General features: G+C 40.1%; 1 protein-coding gene across 2 annotated transcripts in view; it reads left to right on the forward strand.

Annotated features, from left to right (window-relative positions):
* LOC138282759 (fibrocystin-L-like) overlaps window positions 1-25470 on the forward strand; it is a 455872-nt gene that overhangs the window by 118584 nt on the left and 311818 nt on the right. For both annotated transcript variants that reach the window (XM_069220630.1, XM_069220631.1), the window contains exons 21-26: window positions 7258-7407; window positions 10810-10934; window positions 13680-13840; window positions 21682-21854; window positions 22804-22951; window positions 25186-25343. In XM_069220630.1, the coding sequence (XP_069076731.1) occupies window positions 7258-7407; window positions 10810-10934; window positions 13680-13840; window positions 21682-21854; window positions 22804-22951; window positions 25186-25343 (915 nt within the window). The remainder of the gene's footprint in view (window positions 1-7257; window positions 7408-10809; window positions 10935-13679; window positions 13841-21681; window positions 21855-22803; window positions 22952-25185; window positions 25344-25470) is intronic.

The following is a 25470-nucleotide window of genomic DNA, read 5'->3' on the forward strand; positions in this document are numbered from 1 at the left end:
AGTGAATCCTAAAGTTAATATAGAAGATGAGATGATGGAGGGAATGTTGTAGAAGAAGAGTTTATTTAGTAGGTCTTTGTCCAGTTTACTTTTGTTTCTCAGTGTGATGAGGGATGATGAGAGGTTTCAAGAGTTGAATATGAGGTAGTTGTTTGACATCCAATCTTGAATTTTAGAGAGACAGGTCCTCAATGTGAGGATGTCATTTAGGTATGATGTCTTCAAATATAGCTAACTATTACTACTGAACAGTGTATATCAATATCATATTCAATTTCAAGATCAGAGAGGAGCTAAAAATAATGGTTGAATAGAAGAGATAATAATATTGTTCCTTTGGTACACATCAGGTCATGCTAGATGTGGAGGAACAGATGTTGGCATATTGTACCCTGTGAATATGGTTGAGAGGGTAATATGAGAGCAAACTTAGGACTTGGTAACTTAGGCCCATTCTGTGCTCAGGTGAATTCAGCAGTTTGTCATGATCTGTGGTGTTAAAGCTGCTGAACGTTCCAACAGAAACAAGAGTTAGGTATGGTGTGATATGGTATATGTCATCCTGGATCTTTAGAGTTGCAATTACTGTGCCAGACAGGAACCCAGGGAATTGTTTTAATTAATGTAACCGGTCATTTGTAGTGATCTACAGTATTCAGTAGGTTTGCCATACCACAGTAGGTTTTTGATCAACTGTAGCTTGAGAGGTTGCTTGAATCTAGGTTGTTTTTATTATTGGAATTATTTTCCCATTATACACCCACAGGTGCCAGTGAACAGATCCATTTAAGACACTGTGATTAATTACTTAACAAGGATGTATCATAAGCAGCAGCACTGCTTGTCAGCTCTTTTAGTGTTGAACTTATCATGCTCCTCACTTATATTGATTTGGCTCCAAACGGAAATACACTTTCGTGCATGAAGTACTCTTCACTCGGTCTCAAAAGATACGCTTCTTTAGATTAATATTTTTAGGGATATTACTTTGACATGACTCAGAATATGTTTTGCAATTTTATTTTGAGCCCTGATGAAGTTGAATGTGATGAAACTATCTACAGGGGAACACCCTAAACCCAGTTGAGACTTCAGTAAATTGTGGCATGAACAACAATATCTCAACAGGTATCACTGACAAGCAAATTAGAAACAATTATAGAACGTATATAAAAAAATGGGTAGGCAATCATTTACATATTACAAATATTTTGAGATCCCATAAAACAAAATCACATCTATCTTTATCCAAAGTGGTGCCGTGGCTGACGAAAGGTGAAAACAGTACTCGAAAGCAAGTAACCCAAACCGAAAAGTGAAACACGTAAGAGAAAAGAGTCAAAAGCAGCTACTGAGTGGACAATCTTTGTAAATTCAGATACATGAAATCAATAATTCAGTCCAAATCACAAGATAAATCCTTTAAATTAAGACATTTAAATTCCTGCTGCTTTAAATTGTCAACGATGTTTCAACCTTATAGACTCAAGGTCATCATCAGGACCAAGGAAAACACCTGGCACAACCAGTACAATGCTAAGGACGGTTGTCCCAGGTGAGGAATTAAAGCAGGGAGCTAATATGACTAGAGCAGCTTCATAGGAATTCCTGTCCACATCCTGGACCACAATAAAACGCAAAGTCACTTGACACAGGGAAATCCAAAGCAGTCAATGAAACAGGAGGATCTTCTTCACTTCAGTAAAAATCACGCACAAACCTCCCTTTTCAAATTGGCTCTAAGTTGAGACATTGGTGTAACGAGGACATGTACTGAGGCAACCTGAACCAATCAAGGGTTCCTGTGAATGAACTGAATTCGTCTGTGTATACTGACGCTGGAGTCAGCGGTTCCTCTATATGTGATGAAGTCGAAGGCATAACTCTGGTATGACGAAACACATGCTGGCTAGAGGCTTGAAAACTAAAAGACACAAGAATGGACAATTTTGCTGTGGATTTTTAATTACACTGTGCCCCAGAGGTTTTTCAGTAACAGAGTTGTTTTGTTATCATCCCTTTTGCATTGTAGTAAATGCGAACACAGATAATGTGTGATATAATGGAAGCCTTCAGGGTGTAGAGCTAGGTGGAACAGGGCTAGTATGCCCATGTGCTGCTATCACAATACCTACCCCCAGCTGATACACTATTAAGTTGTGAGCAAACATGCCACCTCTCTGACAGCCCCTTGACTCAGAGCACCTGGTATGCAGTGGCGGCTGGTGAAATTTGAAAGTGGTGGGGCATGAAAATTAGTCCTGAAATTCAGCAAGCAAAGTTTGTCAGCCTGACAAACATAAGAGTGCTTGATGGGGATAAAGGGGTAACTATTTTCCAAATTAGGCTGAGGCTTTAATTCCTTCAATGTTCATTACACTATTTATTTTTTTATATACTCATGTTATGGTAAAAATAGTCCTTTAAAACCTGTGCACAAAACAAACACTAACCTGTTAAAAATGTAATCCTTGAAGAAACGTATCACCAGTGAATGAATCTAAACATCAGCCATGAAGCGCTTTGTGAACACTGACATCCACATATAAAATTGAAACGTTAATTGAACTTACTTTTTCTGCAGATTGGCACAATGAAGAGAGTTCACAAATAATAACATAGGCTTTGTCCAAAGAAAGCAGTATCCCAGCAGCAAGAGTCAAAGGAAACACACAATAAATAATTGCAAAGTAGGATGCTTTCCAATAATTAGTAGGCAGATAACTCATTGCTAATTAAATATAAAAAAAACAAGCCAAATGTAACATGCAGCTTGAGATTCAGAAACTATTATTTGCTTATTTTTTCCTGCAACTTATATTTGCAAAATAACTCCACAACAGGGAGAACTGCACAAGGCGGCCTGCATGCTTGCTTCGTCCAGGACCAAGTTGGTGACACACCTTACCTCTTCCCTTTCTGCAATCCTTGGCCAATGGCAGGTTGTGAACATAACCAGTCGTTGCGTGGCTTCCAAATGGAGTGGCAGAGAAATTGGGTATGCTTTGGAGAGGATTGAAACTTGAACTGATCCCTGCCAATCCCAACGCTCCTTTCATGCTCTGTTTTACAACACGTAGCTTGAAAGCTGTGATGGGATTGGCTGGGTGGTCAAGCATAGCACTCTCTCAGAGTACAGTAAGACTTGGCCTCTGTCCCTCTGGCTCGCTCGCACAGCATGGGTTCAGAGCGCAAATGTACGCATGTCAGGCTGGCTGAGTTGAAGGCAATGGTCAGTCTGACGTGCAGTTCAATTCGCGGCAGCAGGCATCCATCTAGCCTGCCAGTCATCAGAATTATGTCACATCCTTGCACTTGCACTGTATCAAAGAGTACACTTATCCCATGTTATAATGGCTCTCTCCACTATCAACATACGGTGTGTGACGGCTCCCAGGGGGGTCCGGGCACCTCCCTTTTGCCCTGAAGAGGAACTGTCACTGCTGGTATGGACAAGGAAGAGTCAATCCAATGTCAGACATAGTCCGCATCCTACTAGCAGCACATAGTCACTACTTCACTATTAGAACACTGGGAGATTTCAGTCAAATAGGAGACTGTGCATGACGTGGTTGTTGTGCCCCAGCCCAACTAGCCTCATGTATGCCCCAGCTTGTTTGGCTGTGATGTTTGAGGAGACACATGTCAGCCCTAGCCTAATATGTGACTGATTCTGCATCGCCCACATCACCCCAGTTATGACTGTCTTTTACTTCCCATGGCATAGGGAATGTGACAGGGTGGCACTTTCCTTACTTGCATTAGGGCTCATGGTGCTCTTGCTACACAACTGTCTGTAGGACAGAGGAAGATGAGAGGTGATGAGTTGGCTGAAAAAGGATTCAGCAGACTAGGTTGGAGGAGCTCCGTGGCAAAGCCCCGTGCAAGTCAGTTGTACACTTGCACATGATAACCACTTGGATCTATATTTAGTGGTTTATTCAAGTGTTGCTTTTCTCATAGTTGTGCTAGATGCTTGTTTGAGATGTGCTAGGTTACTGGTAGCGTTACTATGTTCGAAAGTAGTTTCAGACGTTTTTCGAGGACATGAGTATAAAAGCTCCTTTTAGGTCTGCACATTTTTTGGGCTTTTGTACATTGTGAAGTTGATGACACTGAGCGGAGATGTGTGGCTTCTCCCTGTATTGATAGGGGTACTCAGTGGGGCACTGGGCTGAGTACATATTTCATTTCAAGAAGACTGCTGTGGCTATGCTGATGATGCACTTCCTGTAGGTGATTAATACATTCCAGTGGTCTCCCAAGCTTCTTTGGCCATTCCTTCATTCAGCTTAGTGTGAAAGCAGTGCTACCTCCCAGCTCTGGTTCAATATACATTCCACTGAGTTCCTGAATCTAGTCGCCTTCTGGCCTTCTGATTTCCAGGGAAAACATGGAGCCTGGGGAAAGCCCAGAGATTATTGAAGATCACCCACTTCAGATTACAGCAGGACTGTTGCAGAGTACCAAAACAGCTGTGATGAGGGACACAACTTCCCTGACAGCGGATTCATCTATCAGTGCCCCTCCGTAGCTGCAACAGATTTAAGTGACTCATTTGCTGTGTCTGACCGGCGCAGGTTGGGGCTTCAATCATGGAACACCACTGGAGCTACTAGATCTTGCTAGCTTTTCTCCAACTACAGTAGCTGCATTGTATCCATTCAATGCATATTGTGTTTGAGGCAATTTTCAGGGTCGTATTATGCAAAGTAGTCAATGCCTGGAGGGGCATATTTATCAAACGTTCATGCAGCACAGCAGGCCACCTTGCTGCGCTGCACTGCATGAAAGGGAAAGCCCGAAGTACACTATATCTATCAATATAGAGCTCATTCTTGTCCTTTCCTTGCGCTGGTGCCCTTTGGGCTGCCTAGTGCTAATACATGCACCCTTCTGCGGTGGTGCAACGGTGCCTGCATTGAAGGCCGCATTGTTCCTGCACAAAAACAATCCTGAGGCATTTTCCTTTTTCCATTTTCTGCAACTCCTCCTCCTTGTACTGCAAATGCTACTACTGGTTCTACTGCTACCTGTATTATCACTGCTATTACTAGTACTACTACTACCACTACGGCTTCTACAGCTACTTCTACTAATGCTGCTACTTCTACTACTACTGTTACTCTTGCTACTGCTGCTACTAGTACTACTTCCATTGCTACTTCTATAACTACTGCTACTACTGCACATACTACCACAACTTCTGCAACTGCTCCTCCTTGTACTACAAATACAACCAACACCACTGGTTCTACTACTGGTTCTGTTGTTACTGCTGCTACTACTACTACTGCTTCTACAGCTACTCCTATTACTACTTCTACTACTACTATTGCTACTTCTACTGGTACTACTTCTACTACTTTTGTTAGTCTTGCTACTACTGCTACTAGTATTACTTATATTGCTACTTCTATACTACTGCATATACTTCTACTACTACTACAACTTCTGCAACTGCTCCCCCTTGTACACATACCACTACTACTATTACTACTACTACTACTACTACTACTACTACTGGTTCTACTGCTAGTTCTATCATTACTGCTAGTAATTCCAGTAGTTATTCACTACTGCTTCTACAGCTACTTTTATTACTGCTACTACTACTACTATTGCTACTTCTACTTCTGTTACTCCTGCTACTACTGCTGCTAGTACTATGTCTATTGCTACTGCTACTACTGCAACTACTATAAATTATGTACCTGCACCTCCTTGTACTACAAATACTACTACTACTACTGGTTCTGCTGCCAGTTTTATTACTATTGCTACTACTACTTCTAATACTGCTACTGCTCCTCCTGGTACTACTATTATTGTTACAACCACTACTACCTTTACTGCTACTTCTATAACAACTGCTACTACTGCACATACTTATGCTATTACTACTGATTCTGTTTCTCCTTGTACTACAGCTACTACTTCTACTGCTAGTTATTTACTGCTTCTACTACGTCTACTACTACTGCTTCTTCGCCTCCTCCTCCCCCTACCACAACGAATCCGTCACTGATAAATAATGAGGCACATTTTGGAAATGTAAGCTTTCACATGCGACAACAGAAGAGGTTTTTACCACAGGAACCCGTCCTCCACCCAAATGTAATGCTATGTAGTAATGTTTTGCGTAACTCTTGCTCACCCATACCGCTTTATCGGTGCAGAGGCATAGAAGAGGCAATAAGGAGGGTAACAATGTAATATTTGTGCCATCGGTGAAAAGGCAGTGGTTTTTAGCCCTGTCGGAGGTTGAGGGCCAGAGTTGCTTGAGCTACTCAAGAGGTGGGGAGCTTGCAAGGAGAAAGCTTGAACCAAGAAACAGTATGAAGGTAGCGGGCTCACCAGACGAGGTCCATCCTGACCAGCACACTTTAAAGACCTGCGTGCTGGCCATTGCTTTATGCAAGGGTGGCACCATAGGTATCCCTTCATGGGCTGTGGGCTCTGCATGCTCCTGTGTCCTAGGTGGGATGTGAGGCTAACACCTGCCACCCTCTGTACAACCTGCTCTCTTGCTTTTCCACAAGGCCACATTGAAGGTAATACATATTATGAGCCACTTAAATAATCATGATTAGGGCTCCCGGTTTTATGGTATTTATTTTTTCTACATTTCCGTCTGTATTTATCCGTATTTATTTTTTGCTCCTTTTTTCCTGTTATCCATCTTTAGTGTGTATTTACTGTATAAATGAAGCTGCAATGGGTATGTTTCCTCATTTATTTAACCGGTAAATGTACACTCACATTCCAATGTCTAAAAGGTTTCAGTGGTATACAATGCAATAGCATTTTCTGAAAACACTTGCATTGTAGAATAGAATAAATAACTGTCGATCTAGTTAAGCTTAATTAGGAAATCTATTGTCTTTTTTTTCATGACCTTGTATTCATGTTTGCCAGTAGAGAAAATCATCTGAAGAAAGCCTATTTTCCATATTGTTCTGTATTTAAAAATAAATATAGGCAGGAAAATATAGGAAAATAAATAGTTTTCTGTCTGTATTTAGCTGTAATATTCAGTAAAAACATAAAGCCCGGAGCCCTTATCATAATCAGAGGGCAACAAGAGCAAACGAGCTATTGGTACAAGTTTGGCAGCCCCAGCATTGCTTGCACACCTAGATATGTACATATTAAATATTGTTCCATGATTTGGTCTTGACGTGATGACGGATTAACTGTAGAATGCAACAAGGAGGACTAAGTGCAATGAATGTGATGCCTCAAATACCCTTGCAGGAAGGAGGTGGCAGAGGACAGAGGACCACTGAAATTGAAGCCTTTTGCGGTCGCTATGCCTTGAAGAATCCTTATCTGCTGTTTGCCGCAGAGGATCATAGGGCAGGAGGACAGCCCTACGGTCCCATCTCACTGACTTTTACTAATAAGGTGCGTTTATTACTAGACTACATGTTAAGTAAAACATTCATTCGTGTCAATGGGCCACTTTGTAGTACATATCTGTATGACAACATTTACCCCATTTTATTAATGTTTGGATTATTTACCGGTAATTCTCATTACTCCGATTTCTAATTGCTCAACCAATTATTTATGATCCCTCTCACCCTCCCTCTTTGCCTATTTTTTGTGGTAGTGGTGAGGCCTTGTCCCACGAAATGTGTGTAGTAATGAATGGGACGAGGAATGGATGGGGAGGTATGTAATGCACCCCTGAAGCACTCTTTTGATTTATTTTACAGTGTGTTTCCGCCAGATTACCTACAGTGCACCTCAGTTTTTACTGGATATTTTATCTTGCTTGGGAGCTTTACTTCTCATACTTATATACATTTTTCACTTACAGCTTTCCAGAAAGTATTCTGTATATGCCTGCTGTCAATCAGACATTGTTTTGCTCCAAAAACGCAGTTGTGGCTTTTCCCTCATGCAGCATCATTTCGCGCTATGACATATTTCGGAAGTGACGTTACATTAGGGTACTGGGATCTCTGGCCATCGTGGAGATATGCAACGCAATACTGGCATTTGCCGTTTTTTTCCTTGAACGTTAAAGACTAAAGAAAGATGCTTGAACCCCAATAACTAATTTCTAAGGTGCAAGTCGAAGATCACACCAGGCAATGAATTCAACCGAATCGACATGTATGCATAATTTATGAATCAGGGCATTCACAGACATTTACTTCAGACGTAATGTTACATTATGCTTGTAATACACTGTCTACGTACTGCGTGGTGTGTTAGTTTACACCCACTTTCCTTAAAGTGGAAGAGCGTAAAATGCGTGTACATTTCAAGGGCTAGGAAAATAATGCATTCACAGATAATTTTCTTTTCACATTTATTTTCCCCAGTTTAATAACATTCACATGGCAGCCAATGCCATGCCACTATGTTTAATCATGTGTCTGATTTATTTGAGTGGAGATTAGGTGCTCAGTAAAATAGCATAAATAGAAATTCTTACTGTGCAGGTCATGCATACATTTGACGTATTAAACACAGGTAGCAATTGCACATGCGTAATGGAGTTTTGAGATTTGCAACCCGAACTAGGGGCCGGATGTAGCAAGGGGTTTTATCCATTCTGTGTCTATGGGAAAATGCGTTCGTACATATGGCCCTAAGTCACAAACACGGAAACTTAGAATGTAGCCCATACTGAACAAGTACAGAAGAACATTTTCTACATTTGTAGTAATTTGTGATGCCCATTGTTTTGGAACGAATTGTTATTATTAAAATCACTTCAGAGTCCAAGGGTCTTTTTGATTTAACATATTTAGATTTCTGCAGAATAAAATTATAATGTTTTGAAGCTCCAGAATTTTCTGGACTCAAATAAATGGGCATCACATTGTTTAAAACTTCTTGCTGCATTTGCATGCTGTAGGTCCCCAAATCTTTTTTTCTTCTCATCAGTGCAGGGAGTCTCTGGCATAACAAAGGCTCCTGTGTTGCAGAGGCGAGCTCCATGGGGCCCTCTCATCACAGTACCTGGGCATGAGAGCTCCTGAATAAGTCCAGAGGGGGAACTCTCCATGTACTTTGCAGGGGCCACCTCACGTTTTGTTACGCCACTGAAGGGAGTATAGAGTCAGCATTGTCTTTAGCTGTTATCTGGATTTAGGAATCCACGCATAACTGAAACTGAACCAGAACATTACCTTATTTTCTATGCATACTCAAGTAGCAAACTAAGACATAAACATTTCACCAGGAAAAAAGGAATTAAAAAAATTAGCCACAAGGCTATCATAAATTAATCTCTAGGATAACAGCCTCTTATGTGAAAGATCAATATACTTTAATTTTTTTTATCTGGTGCTTAGCAAACTCAGACACATAAATTGCAGATTGCCTGTCCTTTGTTTAATAAAGGCTTGAAAGTGTGTCTAAGAAAGATATATTACATGAGGTCTCTGAACGCTCCACATTTCATCTAAACCATGTGGAAGAAACATTTTCATAACATAGTTGAAACCTGCCTGTGTAGACTGACCATCACTTTTTTAGTCCAAAAACAGTTTATCTGAATACCTCGAGGTACCATCACAAGAGCATTCACCAGGTACCCCTTGAACTGTGAAGTGACATACCCATAGCTGAGTTACTGACACGGTTCTACATGAACCTTGCAAACCAAGAACAGTACTGCTGCTTCCTGGATGTTGCATAGCAGCAAATCTAAAGTTAGGTATTCATTCCCTCCCTAATCTAGTGCAGAAGGACCACCACCCCAAGACCATTTTCACAACTAAGACACAATTTCTTACTGAAAATAATTTCTAGAAACTCTACATAAACACAAGAAACTATACTAAGATATCTAACTCTTTCTGAAACTCGGATGCAGTGAATCCCACATCCTTCAAGACAAAGGCCAATGCAATATTCTGAACAAATTCTTCGTAACCAAAGACCCGGCTAGACAAACCTAAACCATACTTTACCTGCCCTTTCAATTCCAACTCTCTCAATCATCTTTAAGCTCACACAATCCCTCTTGCCACCATGAGACTCTTCCAACCAAACTCATATGCTTTGGTTTGTGCACCTGTGCCTGCACTTTCTCAGATGAGCCTTAGCTGCTCCTTTGTCTCATGGTCTAGTCCCACAGTTGTTCGCAAGTGAATCCTGAATATTACATATGAACTATGATGGCTCTGTTGGGCATGATAATTTAAAGTGTCTTACTTAAATATATATACACTGTACTTTTATATTGTCACCCCCCCACCATTACTCAAAATAATTAGAATGTTAAAAAAGAACTATTCAGCACCTGGTAGTATGCTGGCAATTTCATTCTGCATTGTTGGTTACTTGAAATTGAGGTTTGGGCAGCTGCTCTGATTTTTAGAGTTTACTGTATTTTGTAACATGTTCACCCTCACTTTTATCATACTTTCTCTCCCCATGCACATGTCCTCAAGCCTCTTCCACTTACATTTCTTCTAGTACAGAATGTTCAAAAAGTGTCTGTGGATTTTAGGAAGTGTCTGGAATTTTCTTGGCTTCTAAGATAGCACAGGCACAAGACAAGATAATTCTACCTCATTCCTACTTTTGTAGCACAAGTTCAATAGATATATATTTTCTTTCTGTTTTATTCGTGTTATGCCAACTTGCTTGCCTGTGTTCCTAAAATACAACAATAAAGAAATGTTTCAATAAGTGTATAATTAATTTAAAAAAATGCATAAGAATATTCACAGTTCAGTATGATGAAATGATATGAGCGTTATTCAACTCCAAAGTAAATGGATGAACAGTAGAAATTTCTCATTTTCATGTACTTTTATCTTATTTTGTCTTGGTGCACAGTTGTGTTTGGCCTACAGAGGATTTCTACATCAGCAGATTGGTTTGTTCTTCCAGCATCAAGATACGAGTTCCATAGTTAAGAACGTGACCGATAGCTTTCCATATAGCTTTGACCAAGAAGATAGGTAAAATATGATTTTGTGTGTTCTTCGACTTTCTGTTTAAAAATATATTATCATTAAAGAAAGGTTAAGACTAGCATATAGACAGAGTATAGCTATATGCTCCCAACTGACCACATTAGTACATTGTTGAATTGTGCCAGTCCCCTATTGCGTTTCAGTATCTGACCTTTACATGGTACATTGTTAAGTTATGCACCTATACAAATTTGGCTTCAGAAACAAATGTTTATGCCTATTTGTAGAAGAAATTCAATTTAAAAAAAACATATATTATACAAAGACCATCACAGCACATCACCTGCCAAAATAACCTGATGTTGAGCTTTGCTGCTGGGAGTGAAACTGACTTTATTAGATGCTCTTCAAATCAAATAAAATATATCTATGATCTCTCTGACATGTTTGGTGTGCTGCTGTCATGATCAATAATCAGCTTACTGTTTGCATGCCACAACAAGGAGAGCAAAGAACAGATTCCCAACAAAGATCATGCAGATATTTACCTTATTATGGCACAAAGACAATAAGGTGGCAACTAAATTGCTTCACATGGAGCCAGAGAGCCATGGAAAATCACACAATGATTAATCTAAGAGATAACTCTTTACTTTACAATGCGGAATGACAACCTACTTTTTCAGGAGATATGTCTGACAAGCAATAGAGAGATACAGTGAAGAATTAAGACACACCTAAGCCTCTAGAAGGCAGATTCTGCATACAAAATGGCCATGTTTAACATGATAAACATCAAATCACATTTACTTCCATTTTACTCAAAGGAGTGTTGGTACAGTATGTTATGATAACTGGTTTGGAACATGATCACTCATAATCTCTGAAGTATTTCTAAACAGGCTGTAGCTGCTGAGTGAATGTGAAATAAACTTTTAATCACTGTAAATACTTTTCGAACTCCCAACACAAATGATATCTGTTGCTCTATCCAATGCTAATCTCTGGATAAAATAAAGTCAATATTCATAGTTATTTTTTTTAAATAGCGATTAGCAATGTGCCAAAATGCTCCAGTAATGCTCAATTTACGACCAACCAACGGGAATTTGCTAATCAAGTAAGGTGTTGGTATATCCACAATAGCACTGAAGTCTATGGACATATTATCTAGAGAGACAGAGATTGAAGGACCTTGGCAATCACCATATATCTTATATGCCAGTTACTTTACTATAGACAATGATTTTCAATGACTCTAGCTGCCAGAAAATCACAAATGTATAAAATACCATATTACATTTACCTTTGTCATAGTTTCACCTCTATCTTGGATACAAACATCTGGTTACAAAAAGCCACGACCTAATGGTGAGCTGTGATTTCATGCCACAGAAATAGTATTTTTAAAAGGAACTAGTTAAATGTCAAAATGCCAATTTTCATTTCTGAGTCAGGTAGGTGATGACAGTGGTACATGACCCAAATTAGGAAAACTAATTAGCTCACCGACTGGCTCCAAATTGTGTGTTCCATCCATAGATTCACTGATGTTGGGAATGGACTTAGCACACAAAGCAGGGTCCTAGATCCTGATATGTAGGAGCTGGTTAGTCAAAATCTTTCAGAAGTTGTGGCATCCAAGGAACTGAGTGTGCCTCCTAGATTGGGAGCACACACTGCTTCAACTCACACACTGGTTTAAAGGTAGGTTAGGATCATAGATTTAAGCCAGATAAGAACACCAGACCCGTGGATATAGTTCAGACAGTTGTAGGAACTGGACAAACAGCCTCTGTGAATAAAATACATCAAAAATAGAGTGAATAAAAAACATCCTCATATTTTTATTTGATTTAGGGAAAAATAATGCAAACTCCTTTAAAGCTAGATAGGTTAATGGTTGTTTCACCAAAAAACACTGTTCTTCAGTGCTCCCTCTGATATGTAGTAAGGCATGTTTAAGCCAGCTATAGCCATACTTTCTTGGCCACTGACAGGTTTGAATCCTTGAGCCATCCTTGAAACAGATCCCATTGAGCAGAACCATATCTTCTGCAGTATAGGACAATCCTGTGATTCTTTGGGACCTGGTTTTTAAATAGATGTGAGTAGTATATGCTTCAGTGAGGAATTCTATAAATCGTATTTCTTATGGTTGAATATCATTTCAAAGTACGCACTATTTTTAACAATGACTTAGCAAGAAGTTAGGACAGTGTTTTCCTGTTTATTTTTGCCATGATTTTATGCTTAAAGGGATTTACAACATAAGGAGTTAATACGTTTTTCACATTACCCAGTGATGAGATATATATATAACTCTTTACCCTGCACAATGCATGCAGAGCTTTTTCATATAGATATAGATACAAAATCCTCTTATTCATTCAGTGTGTTGCATTGGGTGACAAAGACGAAAAGTCAATATCTACATTTTTCATTACAGTGGAATTTGTTTTATCAGTTAAGTCTGGTGCTATAGTGAAGTACTCACACACTTTGTTTGTGATACATAATTCTACATTTCATACGTGCCAAACAATTAATCAATGGTTTTACCTACTTGAGCTGAATGATTTCACAAGATTGTGCTGTACCAGCAAAGGTAAGAGGCTGAAAGTCATCAAACTATGCCAGAAAATATCATAATGAGCAAGGGTGACACCAATCCCTGCAATGTGCAGACCTTTGTCCTTACACCTTCTGCCTTACTGAACTCTTTTTGCACCCTGAAATGGTATGATGTTTGCACTGTAAACAGCTCCCTTTGTTCTTACTGTTTTTCAGCTGGTCATACACATGCATAAATCTGCTGGACCTTATTAAAACAAAATATTCTGGACCGAAATATGTGTATGCGATTTATTTGTCACCAAGTGATGCTGTGCATGAATTGTATGTTGATGTCATGTACATTGGACAGGCAGCTACCACTGATGGACAGAATGGTGAGTTTTGTATTGGTAGTGTACCCGTTTATGCTCTTTGTATTATTAGTACTACTAAAACAAATGCATTCCATAAAGCTTTCAACGTGTAATGCTCCTACATTCAGTCCCTCAAAGTTCCCATCTAGCAATACCCTCCATATCAGATTTGAACTCCCACCACAGGAGGATTTATTGAAATCACCTGTTTTGTTTCTGAGACCCTTAGGATCTTTAATGCATTTACAGTCCTAAATTGTTAGTGAGCCTATGACATCAACCCTAGTTCCAGCCATCCATAGAAAGTTCATGATTGTGAGACTCCTGGAACTTCTTCACCAACAGTGCTTTCCTAAACTTTTTAGAACCACAACACAATTTGTAGAATAACAAATATTGGTAACAGCATCATTTGGTACCGCACTGTCATTTATAGACAGCATATTTTCCATTGATATGGCCACTAAAGTTGCACAGACATACAGTTTTATTGATAAAATACATTGCACATAAATGATGTTTTAGTGAATATTTGTCATGTGTGCATCACCAAGTAGAGTGTCTTTATTTGTTTTCGTCCCCTTAAAATCGTTTTGCAATCACACTTCAGATTTCAAATGTGCTTAATCTTTGCTTCCCTTACTGCAGAATGTGTAAATTTACAGATATATACATTTTGTTGTGTATTATAGCGTATCATTTCACCATCCTTGTTCCCTGAAAGATTGTCATACAATTCACTTCACTCTACTTTCTCTGACTGCAAAGTGAGAGGAATTTGTAAATATCAATCCTCATTTTAAAACAATAAGCAGCTTTTTATCAGAAAACATAGCCTGGCATTTGATCTCAGTTTTTGAAGGGCTGCAAATGTGACAATATAAATATTGAATTTAAAGGCATCTTTATTTATTGCTTGAACGTTTGTGACCTACCAGAAATCAGCTTGTGACCCACAAGTGGGTTGTGACCCACAGTTTGGGGAACACAATTCAAAACTTTCAAGTTGTGTGTGCATTTGTTACCCACAGGGGTAAATTATATTTCATATTAAAATGCTGGGCTGTAAATAAATATTAAAATCAAATATCATCATGCTATTTCTTTGAGAAAATGTCACAATGTTTTGAAATATTTCCAAAATGAATAATGTTATCCAGGGTTATCTCGAGATTTTTATCTAGAAAGTTTGTTCTTTTTATTAATAGGTGCTGGTCAGAAGCACAACATACTTCCCCCTATTGAGGAGGGTAGATTCTTAGCACTCTGCTTATTAGCAAGGACAAGTTATTCCAGAGAAGTAAAGTTTTGCTTCTGGTACTAATATAGAAAGAAGCAAAATCCTACAAATTACTAATCCTCATTTGTACATACTAAATTACACCAGTAAGTAACCAATGAAAGTCTACCAAATAACTGCTAGACTACTGTTTTACTTCATATAATGTGTATTCAATTACACATGGTAATAGTATATAACAATAATCGAAAAAAATGAAGCTCTTAATTAAACTAAAGGCACCTCAGATGTAACAGTCAAATATTACATTTAATTGTACCAAAGTCATTGTTCAGTGACTAACTGGAATTAGTGTGTCTGCAACCGGTGTCCACAACAAAAGAAGTCCAGTTTTACCACTACATACTTGTAATACAGAATTCTCTGGTAATTCCTGTTACCAACCAAATTGGGATTTATTCCTAACTCCGAATGGGGGCCTTTGCTTAGTGAATCCATACTCTATATATGGTTGTACAGATAGAAGTAAATAGAAGAGAACAAACCGTGGTTACCTCTTTAGTGTGGAATTACTAAGATGATCTAACCTGGTTTGCACCAGAAACCTGCATCTGTTTGGTGGCTCCATAAAACTTGACCTCCTTACTGCAACTCTGTGCACTTTACCATTGCTAACCAATACTAAAGTGCTCATTTACCCATTGTAAAACTGGCTTACACCCAATTGGCATATTTAATTTACTTGTAAGTCCACAGTAAAGTAGCTTATCATATACCCGTTCTGGGAAATTAAATGCTACTAGTGGGCCTGTAGCACTTACTGTGCCACCCATGTAACTAGTCCTTTAAAACATGTCTAAGGCCTGCCATTGCAGCCTGTGTGTGCAGTTTTAAACTGCCACTTCACCCTGGCAAAATAAACCTTTTGCCAGGCCTAAATCGTCTTTTTTGCAAGAAATAAGTCTCCCCTCGGATAGACAATAAACAGCCCATAGGGCACAGTGCATTATTTTTAAAAAGTTGGACTTTTAAGTTTCATATGTCCTGTCAAATTAGTTTTTCATTATTGCATGGCCTACTTCTCCCAGAGAATAGCAGTGAGTTACTTTGTTACAGTTAATACATGATAATACATGGTACCTTTTATTTGGAGCAGGTACAAATTTCATGTTTGGTATCTGGTATTTGTAGTTTAAAATCCTCTTTTATGGTAAAGTCGGAGTTAAAGCCACAGTTCCGAAAATTACACTTTTAGAAAGTTAACCATAACAGGGGTAGCCCAACTGACCTAGAATCTGACCTAGAATCAAGAGAAGTAAAAGATATATGAACATCAAAGGTGTCAGTGAATCGACCTTTTAGAAGTTGAAAAAAACATTAAATGATTGAAAAGAGGCTTTTTTGCAAAAACTGCAAAAATATAAAATGGAAAAGAGTGCCCACATACGTATTTTCAAGGATTATTTGAATTTTTATTAGAGAAGTATTTTTTTCAAAGAAATATAACATATTTATTTATGATTATAAAGAATTCGCCATAAACAGCATGTTTTTGTTCTTTTCTGAAGGACGTCTTTGAGATATAATTCTCTGGTTGTATTCATTGGTCTAGACATTTCTTGTGTTTTTCCTGCTCAAAAACTATTTCTGTCCTGATGATGACTCTTTGATTGTTAGAGTCGAAATGCCATCGACACACTCTGGCATACTGGGAATCGATTGTTATCCATAATTGTCAGTGTTTTGTTAACACTATGTAATGTACAAATGTATTTGTTTGTGTAATATGTAGGGGTGAGCAGAGCTCGCAGAGTTTTACTCCGTGTAATTCTGCAGAGTTACCTAAAAACTCGTCAACATTCTGTGGAGTTCCGCGATCAATGGAATTCTGGTCCACTGTACACCCTTGTTACGAATAAAACAAAATAAACTAATTTGTTGCTCAGACATGGCAGGAATAGCAGAGCAGAGGCCCTCACTCCCTAGGGTTTCTTCCAACACCAGCTCTGGTGGTCCTTAGTGACACATTTTATTGCACCCTAAGATGGGTAGGCCCACATTAGCTTCCATGCTGGAAGCCTCCCTTTATGTATGCGCATGAGGGATACTTTGTAATCACTAGGATGCGCTTGTTGTTATAGTACCATTAGCAAATCAGAAAATTTTCCTTTGTCACGCTCACTCATCTTTTATTTTGAAAGAGAAATCAATCCTACAACAAATGGAGCATCAGAACACAATACATAAAATAAATACAGAAATCCTACCCAAGCCCTCAATTAAAAACACAAACTGGGGCATATTGGGGAGAAAGGCAAAGCTAGAATATGTGCTTTCCAGAGGCACAGAAAAATTGGAAATTAAATCCTGTCAAATAAAGTATGCAACTCTTCAGTTTTGAAACTAACAAAATGGTATGAGTCTCCGGAGTTGGGAAGGATACTACCGTCAGGGGCTGCCGTTTGGGACTTGTATGGGCAGACTGTTTTCGAGGAAGAAACAGGCCGTGCACATTGGTCATGGGTAGGATGGTGCTCAGCACTGAGCAGTGACAGGCTATATTTGAAAATATGGCATACAGGAAAGATTGGATAAAGGTCGAGCAAAACCCATGTGAACAGAGTTTTACCGGTGGCGGCCGGCAGCTTTTGGAGGGAGGGGGGTGGGCGGGGCACACACACACACACTCATTCTTTCACACACAGACATGCAGGCACGCACGCACATCCATTAACAACACTCATACCATTCAAACATGCAGGCATGCACCAAACATTCATTTTAAAACATCACACACACTCATTCTTTCACACACACACGCACGCACGCACGCACGTACGCACATCCATTAACAACATTCATACCATTCAAACATGCACGCACGCACCAAACAGTCAATTTGAAACATCACACACATACACACACACACTTACGTTCGGCCTCCAGGTCCCAAGATGGTTGGGACTGCTGCCATCCCTCATTGGCTGACCATAGGTCAGCCAATGAGGGAAGGCAGCAGTCCCAGCCTCGTCACAGAGTGGGATGGGGTCAGTGAGACTTCTGACCCCACCCCACTCTGTGACGAAGTGTCACTGATTGACAATCACCCTGGGCACTTCAGGGCTTAAACTGAAGTGCCCAGGGAGAGTGTCAATTGGTGACGCTTTCCTCGTCACCCAGGGGAGGGCCTTGAGGCACCTTTACTGGGCTGAGGAGGTCACGCCCATGGGAGCTGTGATCTCCTCATCCCATCAAAGTTCAGCTCAGGCAGCCAGGAGTCTGCACAAATCACGCATGTTTTCTCCTGGCTGCCTGACCTGAACATGAAGAGTGTCTGTCAGGCTGACCTTTGTTCATGGGGGGCAAAAGGTGGGGGGGCGTGGCCCCTCCACCCTAAAGGACAGGCTGCCACTGAGTTTTAACCTGATTTTTTCAGTGTTGTAGTCCATTCGATGCCGAATAGCTCTCCGTATTAAGGGGATTTATGACTTCCCAGTGATCCCTGAAAGTCCAAGGGGCACCCGTGCATTGCCTATGACTTGGATGTGTGTAAAAGTGCATACACGCTGAAAGATCTGCATGCCTCGTGACTGGAAGTCGTGTTTTTATAGTAAAACCTTTTTGCGGCTCCCTTGAAATGAAATCGGATTTTCACTAAGAAGGGCGCATTTCAGGTAAAAAGAGGTGCCCAACTCACTTTTCACACACTTATGCACCACTTACACTGGATTTAGTTATGACCCCCCCCTGCGTGTGCCCCATACAGCTATCTACTGTTGAGTCCGATAAAAGGGGTTTAGAATTTATAAAGTGCAATAAATAGCACGTATTCGAATTTTTCCCCAATAATGGGCAAGATTTTGTGGATTTTGAAGCATCTCTGTGATTACTGGCCTTTTTCACCTGCTAACGTCTGGCAGCTTTGACGTGCCGAAATGTAATGGCGGGTACAGATCTCATCATAACCAGTAATTTCTCGGTGTGAGTCATAATGAGGACCGTGCTTTACTAACAGGTCTGGGAAACGACCAAAAGGGCGCATCTTTGTAGGTGTTTAGCCCATTTTCACAGGCTACTTGCCAGACTCTCTCCTGAATACACCCATGCCCCCACCTCTGGGTTTCAGTACCCCCTGCAGAAAAATGCACACACCACAGGAAATGGCCACAGTTGTGAGTGCCAGCTCTGCATCAGAACTTTGTGATCCAATCTTTGTCAACGACGATCAAGTTTTGACTGATATGTTTACATTTTCTCATGCAAGTACTTTTGAGCATTAGAAAAAGTTTTGTGATGTCTCCCCGCAGGCAAGAACACAGTGCTTTGGAAATGTCAGCACTGACAACATTGAGGAACTTCAAAGTATAAAATGGTACAAGTAACAGGGATTGTGATGGGAGTGGCTCAAATACATTTTTTTATTTGTATTTCTTATTTTATTAACATTTATACTGTGAGTGAGGATCATCTCTTCAGGTGTCAGAGTGCTTTACAGAGTATTCAAGTTCCAGATTTTTGCTGACAAACAACAACAGGTAATCAACAGCATCTGGGTATACTTGTTACATTTAGAGCCTCTACTGCAAAGAAGAACAAAGTGATGTGAGGAATGCTTGCATTAATCTTCAGCCCCTAGAGATCTAATGGGACTGCATTCAAGTTCATCCTTTGTCTATATCTATGCAATCCAGAAGGTTGGACAACAGAATGTCGAGAAAAAAATATCAGCATCTCAGAATATCATGTCAAAAATATCAAAAATTATCAAATATGCATTACCAAAAACATGTATCACTTAATTAAAAAACTAAAATTAATATTAAAAATGAACTTAAATGTAAATTTAACAGTATTTTTTATGTAAATAATATAAACATTGAAGAAAAAATAAAAGTATTAAAAAAATAACTACAATCGAAAATCCACAACACCAGTAAAAAAGGTACTTCGACGGAGTCAAATTGACTAACTCTAGCAAAAGTAAGTAATGTTATGGACTTTTGTGGTGTTAGATTTACTGTTCTCACTCCAACTATAGCAAATGCAGGGAACGTGTTAGACTGTGGCGGTGACAGATTTACTATTCCAATTGCAAAGTAAGCAATAGTAGAGAAAATGTTGGACTTTGGAAGGGCTAGATTTGCTATTCCCACTCCATTCTAAGAACAATAGTGCATGTGTTGGAGTCTGGCGTGGACGTGTGTCCAATGCTTGCTATGCCACCGGATTCAAGCTTGCCTGACTGATGAGCGGAGATACCTGGAACCCAGCCCCAGGATGCTTGTTTCCGGTCGAGGGAGGACCTGACCGGGCAGTTCAGGCTGGACTGTTCCCATGGTGGGGCAGGGTAAAGACTAATTTGCATATTGCTGGGTCTAAACTAGAATGGCATGCCAAGCAACAAACAATGGATTTAGGCCTAAATCTGTGATGGGGTGAATGCTTTATTTGTTCATCATTCCATCCATCATCTGTGCTTTTTGCAGAGTTAGAATTCAAGCAGTAACTTATTGATGAGGTCCAAACGGCTAAAACCAGTCTGGGGTTGCTTGTGGTCCTATGTTGTGAGACCCGGCATAAGAGTCTGGCCAGGTCTGTTCCTACTGAAGCAGGACTAAGAGTCATTTGCATACAGCTAGTCACTGACCAGAGTCACAAGGTGGCAAAAAATGATGCACTGCAATGTGGCCTGAGTAATTATGAATGGCTGGGATTAATTCAAGCATCCCAACTTTTACTTTGATTGGTTTTCCCTTTTAATTCACAAATTGACACTATTCTAAATCTAAGACACCATATATTTGTTTAACCTGTAGCCCGTTTTACACCATGACAGTTCATGACAGTAAAGACAGGACAGCTTACAATAATAACTCCCTTTTCTGTATGGAAAACAAACAATTACAGTAATAAATATCATATGCATTTCTTTTGTGACTGATTCTGAGCTGCAAGTGATTTCTCGGAAAGTAGAGCTGAGGGTGTAAGTGAAGAGCACTGTGTGTTTCTGGTTTTGTATCTGCCAAATGATGGCAGTGCCTTTATGTTAAACCCCACTGTTTCACAAGAGTGGCTAGACAGATGGCTACCCATGTCTACCAATAGGCAACACTTCTTTTTCCACTTTGTCCAATGGGCATCATTTTAAAAGGAAACCTACCCATCCTACCGCGTTAATTGGTTTAAGGAGCAAGTCTCAAGGTTAACAAGAGTATCATAGGCTCAGGTATTGTGAGTAACGAGGTGATACAGAAAATCATGTAACTCAAACAAATACAGTGCATTAACACCTGATGAACTGAAAATGTGGCTAGCATAAAGACAATTATGTTATTCTCTTTCACTGCTCCAAATCCTAAGTATTGCTGCGCCAAAACGTTTAATATGAAATTAAAGAATATCTGAAAGAAACAACCAAAATATGGAAAAATTGAGAGGAACATCTTGTTTGAAATGTTTGTTTATATTAGAAAAAGACCCCTTCAATCAAGGACTCCAGGGAAAAACGTTTCACTGATTCTCATTAGTTGGTCACAATTTTAGTTATGCACAAGGAAATTCATGAACCCTACTAATTTATGAGGGTTACTTTTCTATATCTCATATCTTTATAAATCTTCAGCCATTGCAGAAAGAAGACCTCCAGCACTGGCCAACAGAGGAATATATATTAGTAACATTCAAGTGGAAGAAACCCAGCCTGCCTCACCACATGCAGACAAGCAGTATACTGTGACCGTCTCCACATTTGACTGCGCTTTTAATATACCACTGATAGCAGTTGCATTTGCTGAGGTTAGTAGACACACAGTATCTTTTTTCTCAATGCAACATCGTTTGAGGTGGGAGGTTTGAGCTTTCTGTAACATATTTAATAAACGTTAATCTCTTGATTTACTCATTTCATATGCCAAATATTGCTCTACAATTTTTAAAGATGTGGCGGAGTAGTTACAAGGGTACATAGGAAGCGTTAACCATACCGTAAGGCATTTACATTATAGTACACTGTGTGTATGAGAAACCAGAGAAACGATTGATGAAGTGATTATCCTCTCTGGTAGCACTGTCACACAGTTGTTGCCTTTCCTTAGCCGTGACACTCCTTGCCAGTATGCACCTCCTTAAGGCCCTATGGCCCAGGCAGTGTGTACATGCAGTACCAGGTAGTATGTACATCTAATATATACTGTTTCCAGGTGCAACACATAAAGTCCATTATGATTGTCTGTAGGAACATGAAATCATGAATATGCCTTTAGGTGCATGACCCTTACGGATTGCCTTTTCCGTTTAATTTTGTTTAGCACATTGTTTATTTAGAAATAGTGCACGTGTTTGCCATGTCACTAGTAGCAATGCAACATTGAGCACTGTCTGCACTTCATTGACTTTGAAGACAGAGTGGACCTAAAGGTCCACCTGTGTCCACACTTTACATTTACTGATTCCTGCAGAGGACTCAGTAGGATAGAAAATAAAAATATTATCCTAGTCACCAAACTTCCCTAAAAAGACTTTCCCTAGATCCCTGGCACTTTGTCCAAGGGTTTCAGCACATAGTTAATTAATAGATATTAGTTATAGGTCGATAGGTCAGTAATCAGTATCATGCAGTAATGAAGTGATGACAAGAGATCCATATGATGACCTTGGCATTGTAAACCTCCGTTGATTCATAGCTTTAGTTGAAACGTTTCTATACATTCATGTATTAATTATGTTCACTATGTTTACTTTAAAGGATGAAGCAGTTGACGGGGGTAGCATTGTAGGGCACAGAGGGTCTACATGGCCTGGAGAGTCAGTGATTATTGTTGAAAGAACTCAGGCTGCATCTCCTCCAATCAATGGAACCTTTGATATTGAAGCTTATGGAACACTAATCAGGGGTAAGTCACCTCGGCTTGAATGACTTCCATTTAACTGTTTGATGTATGTCAAATATTTTTAAATTAAAACATGTCACATACAAAATACTACTGAAGGCTGTTAGTTTTGTAGTGTAGAAAATAACAGATGCTATTATACCAAACTTCGCAAATTTAAAGGGAGGCTATTCGGTCTAGACATTTATTAAGATGATTTTATCTCATCACCCTCTGTTGTATACCATTTACTGTTAACTCTCTCTTCCCCAGCACTCTTTACTTAGTAAAGCCTTCTCATTTTCCCATCCCCTCACCACCTCTGCCTACCTCCTCTCACTGTGCTCTGCAGAAACTTCTTTTATATTCCCTAATTGGGACATAGAAATTTTTCAACCTTTGGAGGACAGGCACAAGGTGCTGATTGTTGCCCAGGGAGGTCGCAACCAAGAAAGGCAAGGAAATCAAGTTTGTCCAAATCAGAGCTGTTTGCTGTGCAGAACATGAGTTCAGTGTGACCGTGTGGTGAGGGTGCTGGCCTGGAGATCTGCCCAGCTATAGCTTCCAGCCTTGCTACACTTGATGATTCTTGGAACCAAAACAATGACCAAGTCGAGATTAAAACATTGGACTGGGGTAAGGCAGAAAATATTTTTCTAGTGACACAGTGATCTAAGCAGCTATAAAATCCAGATTTGGCCTTCTCAGACCTTTTTGTACCAATCCCATCACTTCAGATTGAGCTTGCTGATAGCATATGTGACTTAGAGAGACACTTGCTTTCCTCAGGCTCCCGCCAACACCGCCAGGATGCCACCAGTCTACAGCCTGGCAGTCTGGGCGGTCGTAATCCGCCAGGGCTGCGCTAGCTGAGCTTGTTGAAAGCATATTTGACTTAGTGAGACACTTGCTGTCCTCAGCCTTGGATCTTGCCAGAATGATATTAACTTCCATGTTGGAGACTAAGGCCCTCATTATGAGTGTGACAGTCTATAAGACCGCCACACTAGCAGTGGCGGTCCGACCGCCACATTACGACCGCCGGCTCCGCCAGATTGCTACCAGTGGACTGCGCTGCCCTCTGGATTACGAGTCCCCTTTCCGCCAGCCTTTGCATGGTGGTTGGACCGCCATGCAAAGGCTGACGGAAAGGGGCGTTGGGGCACCATGGGGGCCCCTGCACTGCCTATGCACTTGGCATTGGCAGTGCAGGGGCCCCCATGGACAGCCCTGTCACGCTTTTCACTGACCGAATTACGGGCAGTGAACAGCGCGATGGGTGCTGTTGCACCCAACACACCGCAATATTGGCGTCAATGTTGTGGTGAGTTTACCACTATTTGCGCCCGCCGGCGAAGTGGGAAACTCGTAATGGGGCCTGTGGAGGGATGTCCGCATAGGTGGTCATACCGACTCAGAACTTTGGAGTGCAGCCTCCATCGCCTGCCAAAGTGGTCATGAGCCTATAAGTTCTGATGTAAAACCTTTAACAGGACTGCTTTGCTTGGCATCTCTGAACTCCACTTCATTGCGGGCAGTCTAAAATTGCAACTAGGTCCCTGTAATGACAAAAACTGTTAATATTGGTTGGCACTGTACTTTTTATAGCTGCTCTTAACTCTAAAGTAAAATAAAACTCTGAAGTGTTAGTTGTTGCTCAGGCCAAGCGAGGAAAGGTGAGGCAGGGTTCATGAATGTAAACCTCAGGAACTCTGTAGATTGGACCGTGGCCATTACTGAACATACTAGTTCCTCCCAGTCAGCACTCCATGTTCACACGCTGCTAAATTACTTAGTTGTATTTTAGCAATAATTAATTCGATTTTACACAAATGTAAGTGGAGCAGGATTCCACGAATTCTAATTTGCTTTTTATATAGTGTAGTTCGGATCGCATTTTTGCCATCTATAAGCGCTGTACATTAAATGTGTTTCTATTATCCAATGTGATTTTGCTCCATTTACTGACCTCTCAGTGTATAATGCTGATTCAGCCTCGGCGGAGTTCGACTATTTGATTTGTAGGCTAAAGAAAATATCATGCAACTATCTTGCTGATTGTCATTTAATATGGAAATTTAGTTGACAATGAAATATATACACAAATGCAGAAGATTTGGCAACTGAAAGGTCATGTCAGCTGCTAATTAAGTGCTGATTGTAGCTTGTTTAGGCACAATCAATGCTATGTTTATGAGTAGCTATGCATGATATCTGCATTTCATAGTACATCACTGATTTTGACTATCCATCAACAGGTTTAAGAGTTGACATCTCGGAAGCAGATTTGCAGTATGCACTGCAGAGCATTCCTGAAATGGGGCAGGTGAAAGTGACAGACACGAGTAGGAGCTGTAATGGATACGACAGGAAAATCAAGTGGTTGACTGCGACTGGCAAACAGCCTTTGTTAGAGGTAAGCATATGCTTTTGCACTTTTGATGACATAAATAAAGCTCATACCTCACTGGCAGAAGGGGCAGAGGAGCACTTTAGACACAAGAGAATAGCTCTGGAAATGTGAGACTGGTGTGTCCTCAGCT

Source organism: Pleurodeles waltl, chromosome 2_2 (assembly GCF_031143425.1).
Source record: "Pleurodeles waltl isolate 20211129_DDA chromosome 2_2, aPleWal1.hap1.20221129, whole genome shotgun sequence".
In the NCBI taxonomy this organism is placed as follows: Eukaryota; Metazoa; Chordata; class Amphibia; order Caudata; family Salamandridae; genus Pleurodeles; species Pleurodeles waltl.